Raw genomic sequence first — 12,473 nt, 5'->3', positions numbered from 1 at the left:
TCACATTTCATAGAGTTAAAGGATAGTTAGCTCTAAAAAGTTAATATTTACGAATAAATGAATTATCACATTAGCTATGGTATGCGTCTATGCGATTGTCATATAACTAGCTTTCGAACCCGTGTTTACACGGGCGATCTTCAAAATTGCATTATAATTGAACTGAACAAATAACTATTCAAAATTGCATTATAACTGAACTAAATTGACCTGAACTGAATTAGAATAGACTGAACTGAACTTTTAAGAACTGGAACTAAATACAAAGGAACAAGGCCTAAGTGACCATTACACCCCTTCTAATTCCTTAAACCTACACTCCTAGCTACAATCAACTCCTCATAGACTACTTTATAATAAACAGTGATGATTTTATGTTACAAAATGGTTATTTATAGTAAAAGAAATGATCACTTTTCTATATAAAATGGTTATTGTTTATCATAAAGTGATCATTTTTTACGTGGTCAGGCCATACAACGATTTTACAATATAAGTTGCGATACATTATTGTGTATCGAATAATTTTCAATTCCAACAACCAAATAAAAAAGAAAAGTAATACTCTTTATGTAGTGTCCAAAATTTTCTCATATAAAGCAGGAAGCATCAAATAAATAACCTAGCTATAAACATATATACCTACAAATACAACATTTAATATAGTGCACTAAAGAATTGTGGAGTTTCCTTAAGGAAGTTGCACAGAGATAGAAAATAAAGAGAAAATAGGTAATCTCTTACACCTTTTCTGCTACCTTAATCCTCTCTTCAAATGTTGATGAAGCCACTTTTTTTTTTTCATAAATATCATGATGTTTATTTTTATGCATATATACTTTATTTTATTGTGGAATTTGATCACTTTTATCCCTTATTTTCCTGATTAATTTAATGCCCTTTTTGTTCACAATTTCCTCTAATAAATTGAAGCTTTTCCTCTTTTGATTTTACCAAAAAAATTGTTTTATAAATAACAAATTTTTCATTGAAAGGAATTTTTTTTTTGGCAAACACTATATTACATTTGTTGCCTTAAACATTGGAATTTATGAGATTGTTTTGTTCAAAAGTCTAATTTTCTATAACAATTTTGAAATAATGTCTCATCTTTACACTTGTACAATTTTTTGCTTCATAATATTCTTCTACCGAATTCGTACTCTCCTTCCATCCCAATTATTTGTTTACATTTTCATTTAATCTATTAATCAAACTTGAACAAATAATTGGGATGTAGGGAGTATATATATTAGTTAGTACATAATGAAGAAGCACAAAGGAAGAAGAAGCAAGCCCTAATATTTCATCAATTTGTCCCTTACATTAATGTATGTTAATTTAGACAGTGGTAGATCGAGGGGGCTAAAAAATAAACAATTTTAGTCTAACACCCTAGTCGAAATTTGAAATTGTTTTTTCTGATAATTCCGCTATTCTTTCTAAAAGGGGTGTCTTCATCAATTCATTATCGACCAATCACAAAATGGGAAGAGGGAAAATAGAGTTGAGGAAGATAGAGAATAGGACCAACAGACAAGTGACATTTTCCAAGAGAAGGCAAGGGCTTTTGAAGAAGGCAACTGAATTAGCCATTCTTTGTGATGCTCAAATTGGTCTCATCATTTTCTCTGGAACTAATAAGCTCTATACTTTCCCTAATAACAGGTTCATTCTCTACTTAATTACCTTAATTCTTTAAAAAATATTAATGTTTTGTTTTACATACAAAATTATGTTTCTAAAAACCATGGCGGGTTATTTAAGTTATAAGATATAGGATCGTCTAATCTCAATTATCGTATAAGATCACATAACTTAATTAGACTCTATAAGTATGGTTGATTACTAAGTTATAAGATGTAGGGTCGTCTAACTTGAATTGTCATGAATGTTTTATTATAAGGAGTACATACATAATAATGTTTCTAAAAACTATGGCGGGTTATTTAAGTTATAAGATACAAGATCGTCTAATACTCTAATCTGAATTGTCGTATAAGCAAGATCACATAATCTAATTATACATGTATAACTATAGTTCTAACACTATGGTTCGATCTAACAATAAGGTTAATTACTAAGTTACAAGATGCAGGGTCGTCTAACTTGAATTGTCGTATAAAATCATCTGATCTGTGAACACAATGACAAATTCTAAATGATTAAGGTATAGGAACATTGATGATTTTTTTCTATTTAAATGGAACGTTAAAATAAAGAAAGCGTTCAATGTTTAATCTTAATAGAAACGACAAGTGTAAAGAGAAAAGAAGTGACCGGTCTTGTGTAAAACAAACTTATATAATAATTATATTAATCCGAAGTATTATGTATTACAATCAGTGGTGGAGTTAGAGGGGCTAGTGGGGGCGTTCGCTCTTACGACGGTTGAAATTTTCGAAGTTCTTAGTCAATTTTTTCGATTTTTTTTCAAGTGAACCTCATATTATTACCCATTTGCCTTGCTAAAATTTTTCGCCCCCTCTAAGCTCAAATCCTGACTTCACCGATGATTACAATTAGCTTAAATTTAAAAAAAAAAAATCTTTCTTTTTTTCCCACAAAATCTTTGCTGTGACAAGGGATGTGATGATGGTGGTCAGAAAACTGTCAATTTGGGTAATTTAGGAAGTGATTAATAAACATAGTCACATGCTTTTTTGGTTCAAATTTGTTCAACAGCAAGTTTTAGGGCATTATTTCTTCTCATCAGCTACTGTTCTGATATTATTCATGTGGTCTGTAATCATTATTTTTTATTTATTTCATTTGCAGATCTCTGACACCTACAAATTGTTTTTTTGACCATTTTCTTTTGTCTTTTAAAAAGAATTTAATTTTTACACATTCTTTTTGTTTAACATTACTTTTATCCTTGAAAAAAAAAATCATTTCTTTGTACTAATTGTACATCACATAATATCATTTAAACACAACATTAACGAAATAAAATAAAAGGTTAATTATTCCGATAAAGAATGGGATGAGATACGTCCCAAAACAAAAATGAAATTATTTTAGTAACCTGATTACGGAGTTCATTTTAATTCAGATCAATAGAGGGATATCTCGTTGTTTTATTAAGTGATTATGAACATATCAAAAGAAAAACTCGAAAATTAAATATTTTGATGTCAATTTTTATTCATTTGTTTGAACACATTTGGTTGTGAATTGTACATGGTGCATGCAGTTCTTCTGGGTTCATTGATCAAAACTTGGAGCAAATCATACAAAAGTATCTGCTTGATAAGCGGATTCAGCTTCCGGTGCATGACAATCGGGTAAACAAAAATCGTCCAACAACATCATTACCTTAATACCTTAAAAACTTTCATGTATTATAACTTCGTAATTAAAAAATCATATCTTATTCTTGTGATGAAAATTGCTTCAAAAGACGATATTTTACAATATAAGTCGTAAATATTATTAAACGAGTCATTTTAATTGATAAAGCGTGTACAGGAAGAAATGTATCAAGAGGTTGAAGCAATGAAGGAAGCAATTGGAGTTGCTGAGCAGAATATGAGGCATTATTTGGCTGAAGATTTGGGCCCACTTCCTCTTGAAGAATTGCACAAACATGAACAAAGGCTTGAGTCTTCCCTCAATCTCATTCGCTCTAGAAAGGTATACATACATGTTTCTCACCGTCTAGTTTAATCAGAAATCTCGAGTTCAGTTCACTGAAATAAAACAATTTTAATACAAGACCGAATTTGGACTACAAAAAACAATGCACATTGCAGTATGGTAGTATTATTGTTATTATTTTTGGTTTGCAGAATCAACTCATGCATCAACAGCTCGAAAATCTTCGCAAAAAGGTAACTTACTTCACTAAACTCGATCTGCCATGTTGTTAAGGTACATTATCATTCCGAATTCTTACAATTTTGTATACAATGTGCAGGAACAAATGCTGCAGGCTGACAACGGCAACATGTACCGTTGGGTATATATATCTTACTTCGACTCTTTCTTTTACCTGTGTGTCGCCTGCAGCAAAAAATCTTCTTCCGGCCAAAATAAGTCTTTTACTCACAAATAAATTATTTTTTGGTGTAAATGGGAGCGTCCAAGTCTCCAAGAGATATTAGATGCTGACAGGTTTTAAACCCAAGTCGTGAATTAAGTGACAGAATTTGATTATCCTAATTAAATGAGTTTTACACCGATACAGTTAATGGGAGCCGGGCAAGAGCAGCTAGAAATGCCATTTCTGGGGGATGATCAGCCAAGTAGCAGCACTGTACTTCAGCTAGCTACATCATCGTCATCGCCTCAGTTCTATCCTTACCGTCTTCAGTCCACCCATCCTAATCTTCAAATCTATGGTACTTTTTTTTTTCTTTTTTTTTTTTTGATAAAAAAAAAAGAATAAAAGAAACTGATCTGTCTTCCTGATACAATGCTTTTGCAGACTGATAACCGGCTTATTCCTCTGGTTGTGGAAAGCGTCAAGAAGATCGATGATGCAATAAGTTGTCGGATTGTGTGGTTTCTCAAGATTTATGATTTACTTTATTTTTATATATATAACATATACTACACATTAACAAAAAAAAAAAAAAAAAAAAAAAAAAAAAAAAAAAGACTTACCCGCGATTTCTAGGACTGAAGACACTGAAACTGTAGTTTCTTCTCAGAAGTATACCTGTGATGTATATCTTCTGATTGTTACATTCAGTAACTACAGTTTTATTAGTGCGCCTCGATACTGTGTGATCGATTCAATCATCCTCTCGATCCTAATGCTGTATCTAGAAGACATTCAAATTGTTCTGCATTAAATCGGAATCAAAAAAAAAAAAAAAAAAAAAAAAAAAAAAAAAAAAAGATTGGTTGTGATAATGAACAATCCCTGCCTCTTCTCTTCCCATCGTCTATTTTTGTTGTCGATATTTATATGAATCAGACTCGGTAAAGCTCACACCCGTATCTGAGTTCTCGACTAACAGAGGTCGACAAACAATGCACCATAGATGTTCGTATATAAGCAAAACTACAATTCCGACAAAATTAATAGGCAACTAAACACACAAAATGTACACACAATAAAATGTTCCAAAATCCGAACATCTTTTATTTATTCATATACTCGAGAATATCCAACGCGGTCTCTTCCAGCAAGAAACAAAGGGTGATAAGGATACTGTTCCTTGGGAGAGGCGCAACACACACTGCACACAAGAGCGCAAACAAGACGGCGTGGCAAGTTCCAAACGTTCTAAACACAGTTACATAGACTCTACTGCCAGTTAAAATCGAGGATAGAGAGTCGATTCTATTTGATTATCAGACTATACTTGTAAGGTACCGATGCCATTTACTCATATCTACTAGTCACGGGTTCAGTGACGGGAGCTCATCAAGATAGCGATCCATTGCAGAAGAGACAGTCTCGAGAAATGCGGCTTCATTTCCATTGGCTGCAGTTTCTTCAGCATCTCGGACAATCAGCTCAATGACAGATTCCTTCTTCAGAGTTTCTCGGCACATGATGTTTCCAATGGCAAAGGGAGTGAGTCCTCTCTCAGTACCTTTCTTCAGAAGCATGGTAGAAACTCGAAATAATCGAGCACACTCGGGTGGTAGGTCCCATCCGTGGAGTTTCAGCAGCTTAATGTCTTCTTCAGCATTGAGCGATTTGATGTATTCAATGGTGTCAAGAGAGTATGGTTGACGTGCTTGAGGCCAATACAGCCAGTCAAATGTGCAATCCTCTAACTGCAGATATAGTGACAGTGCAGGTTAGAAGAGCTACAGGACCTAGTAATTAACATGATTGAATTGGTATATGTTCGGATAAATCAGGGACTATCAAACGGCACTAAGTTCAGGATAAGTTAAACGAGAGTAGCAGTTTCTGGATCAAAGATAGACAATGCAGGCCAAAACTTACAAGATCATCAAGTAGATATAACCAATAAATCAGAGACTATCAAACAGCGCCAAGTTCGGGATAAGTTTAACGAGAGTAACAGTTTCTGGATCAAAGATAGACAATGCATGCCAAAACTGACAAGATCATCGAGTAGGTAGTCAGTCAAGAGATAAGCGTTGTGGGCATTGATATAACCAATAAATCAGAGACTATCAAACAGCACCAAGTTTGGGATAAGTTTAACGAGAGTAGCAGTTTCTGGATCTAAGATAGACATGCAGGCCAAAATTGACAAGATCATCGAGTAGGTAGTCAGTCCGGCATTGATATATATAACCAATAAATCAGAGACTATCAAACAGCACTGAGTTCGGGATAAGTTTAACGAGAGTGGCAGTTTCTGGATCAAAGATAGACCAATGCAGGCCAAAACTGAAAAGATCATCGAGTAGGTAGTCAGTCAAGAGATAAGCGTTGTGGGCATTGATATAACCAATAAATCGGAGACTATCAAACAGCAGTAAGTTCGGGATAAGTTTAACGAGAGCAACAGTTTCGGGATCAAAGATAGACAATGCAGGCCAAAACTTACAAGATCATCGAGTAGGTCAGTCAAGAGAGAAGCGTTGTGGGCATTGCTATAACCAATTAAAATTCACATTTACTAGTGTCACACAAGGGCAATGCTAAACTACAAATATGATAACAAATTCCAAACCTAGGTCTAGATACCACCGGTCGATGACATTACATGTTAATCTATCACTGCAATGGATATTGCATATGGAATAGGAGAATCAGGGCTCCTCGTGACAAAATATAAAGAGCTCCACTAAAATCAGTGCCACTCATAAATGAGCTCCAGTAAAATCAGTCGACTGAAATAAGAACTGCCGTTAGTATTTACTTACTGACAGATTATAATCAAGGATATCACCACAAATTGATATACATACGAACTGAAGCAATATAAAATTCTCACCTTGCTAGGCAAACAATAGCCATGATCAATTGGGATGAGACTGATTCGACCTTCACTATCTTTAGCAACCAGAATGTTACCAGCATGCCTGTCGGCATTAGCCAACCTAATATCCAAAACAGAGATCTTGTGTACCTCCTCAACTGGAAAAGCACCGGGACCCATGTCCTCGCAACTCCCAAAATTCTTCATATACATCTGTAGAGAACCGATCTTCAGGTTTTTGGATGAGCCATCATAACCATCGGGATGATGGAAACTGCCATGTAAACATTTGACCATAGCAGTAGGTGGAACACCGGCAAAACCTTTATCGGCATGGTATAGAGAACGATGACCAGTTCTAGGATGATCCAAAATGTAAGCTGCAACTTCACGAAGAGCACCTTCCCCCACCCGAGTGCCCTTCTTTAGTCCCTCGCCATCCTTTGTTTCAGGTAAACCGTTCGGATTATTAACTGCCATTGGCTCCTCGTCCACTGGCTTGAAAACAGATATATATTCTACTCCAGCAGTATCCAGCATGAAATAAGCTCCTCCACAACCCTCGGATGACCTAATTGGATGGTTTCCGCTTTCTAACCCACTAAGAGTAGTTTTAATCAGCTGTCTAATCACTAATGGAAGCTCAATTTTTGGATTAATGATCAACGGTTCTAAAATTGAATTTTTATAGGACTGTTTCCGGAGCAAACCTTCAGGCTTTACTGGTTGCATCTGCCATAGATCCTCCCTCTTGTCTTCAGAAGCCACAATTGACACTTCGAAATCTTTCTCAATTGGCTTGGCTCTTACTTTGGCGGATTTCCGAACCAGCAAGTGAATGACAGCATCATTGTTTCTACAATACTCCTGAATTTGACACTGGTCCTCGAGCTCCTCACCATCACGAATCAACTCTTGGTCTTTGAGATCAAATAGGCCATTGCCCTTCTCAGCAATTTGCTGCTTCAAGTAGCCAACATTTCTACTCCTCTCAACGTGGAACTCAAATTCCTTCCCGCACACAGTCCTAACAGTAATGGTCTGTAGCTCTGATAGGCGGAGGACCAAATGCAAGACAGTCCCATCGGCTACTCCATATTCCCTAACACGAGAATCATTCCTAGCCATCTCTCTTCCATCAAAAACCAGCTTTTGATTCCTCACAAAAAAGCCTTTACGATTTTGAATCCTAAGCTTCACAGACGCAACAGTTTCAGACTCTAGGACACGGATAGGAACAACTGAGCCACCAACAGTCAGGTATATTAGTATTGATTCATTAGCCAAACTCCCATACTGGCCCGAAAGAAAACTTGGAATGGCCAAGGAATCCTTGCAAACAGGGCTAAGAGCAACACTTCCCATCGACATCATGAACCAAGTCGTTCAAAACCCTCTTACCTACAACCATGCAACACATGTATTCAGTTTTCAGCATTCGCAAAATACTAGTCTTTAATGCTTTCATCTTATGATAAAACAGATGGTATGCTTGATAAAACAGATAGTCGCAAAACTTGGATGACAAGGTAGGAAGTCAGTTCACGAAAATTTCACCTTACCAAGGGAGAGTAGTCGAATTAAAGCTTGTGTGCCAATCACTTACCCCATTTTTACAAAATAAACGCCAAATCAAACAAATCTCCTCTTAATCAAGCAAACAATCACTTAATCCAGTGACAACCAATAAACCACTTAATCTCAATTACTTGCATTACTATGGCAACTACGGAATAGTATTTCTAATCACAAACAAACTTAAGCATCTAGTATTCTCAAGAACAAGATGAATGACTAGCAAAATCTTATCTCAATTCCAAAAAAAATAAAAATAAACTTAACTCATAATTCACTTGATCGCATATTTTATCCAGTGAATCACTAATCGCTAAAAACTTTATTTCGTCCTATCTTAAAAACAACAATCTACGCTACTACCTAGTTTATCATCTCCTTGCTAATCTTCTCTATCGCGAATGACTAAACTTCTGAATCTTACCTCAAATCCAAATAATATCTATTCATAACTCATTTGAGGGCACATATTTCATTCACTAAATCACTAATCACTCAAAATTTTACTTCTTCCTATGTTAAAAACAACAATCTATCTTATCTAGTTTGTCATCTCCTTGTTATTATTCTCCATTTCTCCATCACAAATGACTAAACCTTTGAATCTTATCTCAAATCCAAATATGAAGTTCGGAGTAATATATATTCGTAACTCATTTGATCACATATTTCATTCACTGAATCACCAATCACTCAGAACTTTATTTCTTCGTATCTTAAAACAACACAATCTATACTATCTAGTTTGTCATCTCCTTGTCATTCTTCTCTAAGGCAAATGACTTAAACCTCTGATTTCAGTCCAACTTAATCCTCTGATTCCGGTCCTTAGGCTAACCTAATACTCGTCAGAAATCGCGTAAAAAATTCAACTTTCCGATGAACCTTAGTTCATTTACCTAAACCTCAAACTTAACTTCATTTCACCAAAACCTAAAATAATCAATCTCACTTCCATAAACACTATCGAAACATTCCTTCAAATCATACTTACATTTCAACATAATCAATCAAACACACATCTAACACATGTTTCGTCTACGAATCTACGATCACCGTTCAATCAATCACGCGATACCTTGAGAAATAAAAACGCGATTGATATTCTAACAAACGAAACATCACGCTTCAACATTCTACAAAAATCATCACAATTAACCTAAAATCACCAGAAAAACTAATAAATTCATCGTAAACTCAAACAATTAAACGCGATTAATCCAGCAATTATTAAAAAGTAAAATGTGGATGAATAAATCAACTTACTTAAGGAAAAATACAGCAAATGAAACTCGTAGCCGAAAAAACCTGCAAAAAAATCAAACAAATCTACAAAAAATAATCGATGAACATTTGTTTTTTTTTTTTTTTTTTGAAATTATGATTTTTAAGTATTCACATGAATTTACTGTATCATGTGTTAGAGTGAAATTATTATCTGTCAGAAATTTAATTTCCAGGAATTTTTTTAGAGAGAGAGAGAGAGAGTGCGAGAGCGAAGAAAAGTGAAGCTCCGTTAAAAGAAGAGTATGTTGATTATTTGTCCCATATTTATACTGTTGGACCCACCTTGTAACGTCTTTCTTGTGTTATGTTTTTTTTAGGTTTACGAGTTTTCAAATAAAATCGTTGTATATTTGTGAGCCTTGTGCCCATGTGAGATATTGGTTTGATGTATTTCTCGACGCTTTTGATTTGGGTTATCGGAAAAAAAGTTTCTTTGTGTTGCTAAGACAAAGTTAAGGGCGTATGTGAGAAACTTATATGTATCCACGTGTAAGTGTTCCACATAGATAAAAGAGGGGAGATAATATCATTTTATACGCTAAAGGACTATCAATCAATACTATATTTATAATCCGGAAATCAAGGAACTTCAATTTAATTAAATAAATCTATGCAAATTAATTATACTATACAGTTTTTAATCACAACGCTGTGTGATGAACCTGACTAAGAGACTTCAATGTAAATATTAGTATATAGTTTTGGTTAAAAGTATAATAATTTAAATTTAGAGAATAACAGAATACAGTATTTTCCTTAAAATAAACATGCTACTTATGGTATTACTTTTTTTTTTGAGGGAAACTTATGTTAAAAAAATCTATACAATAAATTATACTATATAATTTTTAATCAGAGTATAATGGACCTGACCAAGAGACTTTAATGTAAATATTATATAGTTTTGGTTAAAAGTATAATAATTTAACTTTAGAGAAAAACATAATACGATAATTTTCCTTAAAATAAACCTGTTACTTATGGTATTATTTTTTTTATTTTTTTTTATGGAAACTTGTGGTAAACAAATCTATACAAATTAATTATACTATATAATTTTTAATCATAGCGATGTGTGATAGATCTGGGATTTCAATGTAAATATTATATAGTTTTGGTTAAAATCATAATAATTTAACTTTAGAGAACAACACAATATGATGATTTTCCTTAAAATAAACATGCTACTTATGGTATTATTTTTATTTATTTTTTTGAGGAAAACTTATGGTATTAATTAGTATCATCATAGAATCTAATAGCTGTATTTCCTTCTGATGTGGCATATTCTGCACCCGCTGACCAAGTCAACACATTGAGCAAGGTCAAAGATATCCACAGCAAGTCAACGGCTTAGACAAACCCTAAGCGACGAGGCTGTCGCACTGTCGGATGGGTCCCGTAGGGGCAACTTGACCCAGTGGGGCACACATCCGCGAACTCATATCCAAGACCCCTCGGCGGTGAGTCAACAGGGCCCGCCGGCCTGCCATAGGTCCCTCGGCCGAGGGGTAGATCAGTCTTTCCACCTGCTAGCCACTTGGCCACTTGGCCACTACGTGACAAAAGGTGAAAGTCTATAAATACTCCTCAACTATCATTGAGGAAAGGATCCACAATTTAACCTAAGAATCACTATTCATCTGGTAATATCTTCCTTATCTCTCTACAATACGTACTTTGCCAAGTAACAACCACTTACCTCTCTAAGTTACTGACTTGAGCGTCGGAGTGAGTTCGCTCGGTCCAAAGCCGAGCCCTCAGTTTGTTCATCGTTTCAGGAGACCGCAAGGAGGATTCAACTAAAGACGTCATTCTACAAGCACGGGTGGTAACATATAACTGCTCTGGAATTACACCCGGAACAATTGGCGCCGTCTGTGGGGAAAGATACTAGAAGCTAGTCACATTCATTCCCAAACAAAAAAAAACAAAACAAAACAAAAACCCACCCAAAAAGCTAAGAAGATGTCGAAACAACCAGAGAAGGTGTTGGTGGAGAACAAATTCTACCAAGACGACACATTCCACAACTCAGAAATCGGGCGGTCCCGGGGCCGTATCACTGATACGACGAACGGGACGCCAAAGGAACAAGATATGCCGCTGCCCGCCGACCAAGTCACCGTCCTGGGGCATGTGGTTGATGCAGCAAAGCTGAAGCTACTCCTGGACATAATTTCTAGTACGCCGGCTCACACTGTCACACCGACAAGAGCGGCGGAACCTGTCCAGGAGACCAGGGCCCAAAATGTGACTCCAAGAGACTTGAATGGAGCACTGGAAGAGGATGGCCCTGTCAAGACGCCGGGGAGCCCGGAGCGCTAGTGGTAGACCTTAGTCCTTCCCGCACTCGAGGAGGACAGGCGTCGCGCAGCCCGACGAGGCACCCCGGAGGAGTGAAAGAAGTCCGACTCGCCAGAGTCGGAGAAGAAGCCCGACTCACCAGAGTCGGAGAAGAAGCCCTTCCCGCCACGGGGAGAGGAGCCGGACTAGGGATGTGAGGAGCCGATCGCCGCGTGTCGTTTGGCACGTGGTCAGACAGCCCCTCAGCGCCTACGTCCTAGATACCCCGGTGCCGACTAAGCTGAAGTTGCCACCTATAACATACAAAGGAGAAGGCGACCCAACTGACCACGTCGAGGCTTACGAGTCTCATATGTCAGTATGGGAGCAACCCGATGAAGTTTGGTGCCGAATCTTCCCAACGACACTGCATGGGATGGCACAAAGTTGGTACAAGGGGCTGCC

General features: G+C 36.3%; 2 protein-coding genes across 2 annotated transcripts; one reads left to right on the top strand and one right to left on the bottom strand.

Moving 5' to 3' along the window:
• Positions 1-483: 483 nt before the first annotated feature.
• On the top strand, positions 484-4,721 carry LOC141609372 (MADS-box protein FBP24-like). The gene is made up of 8 exons (XM_074428445.1): positions 484-732; positions 1,450-1,668; positions 3,197-3,287; positions 3,472-3,636; positions 3,792-3,833; positions 3,920-3,961; positions 4,190-4,343; positions 4,430-4,721. Exons 2-8 carry the CDS (start codon positions 1,487-1,489, stop codon positions 4,432-4,434), a joined length of 681 nt encoding a protein of 226 aa, XP_074284546.1. The 5' UTR covers positions 484-732; positions 1,450-1,486; the 3' UTR covers positions 4,435-4,721.
• A 334-nt stretch (positions 4,722-5,055) lies between these two features.
• Positions 5,056-10,170, bottom strand: LOC141606425 (phosphatidylinositol 4-kinase gamma 3-like). Its single transcript, XM_074425541.1, has 3 exons — positions 9,702-10,170; positions 6,876-8,261; positions 5,056-5,736 (listed from the first exon to the last, which is right to left on the bottom strand). The coding sequence occupies exons 2-3, from the start codon at positions 8,232-8,234 to the stop codon at positions 5,353-5,355; spliced, it is 1,743 nt and encodes a 580-aa protein (XP_074281642.1). The 5' UTR covers positions 8,235-8,261; positions 9,702-10,170; the 3' UTR covers positions 5,056-5,352.
• Positions 10,171-12,473: the final 2,303 nt, after the last annotated feature.

The sequence above is a fragment of the Silene latifolia genome, chromosome 10 (genome assembly GCF_048544455.1).
Source record: "Silene latifolia isolate original U9 population chromosome 10, ASM4854445v1, whole genome shotgun sequence".
Classification (NCBI taxonomy): Eukaryota; Viridiplantae; Streptophyta; class Magnoliopsida; order Caryophyllales; family Caryophyllaceae; genus Silene; species Silene latifolia.
Note: the sequence above shows the minus strand (reverse complement) of the source record. Positions and strands in the feature narration are given on the sequence as shown.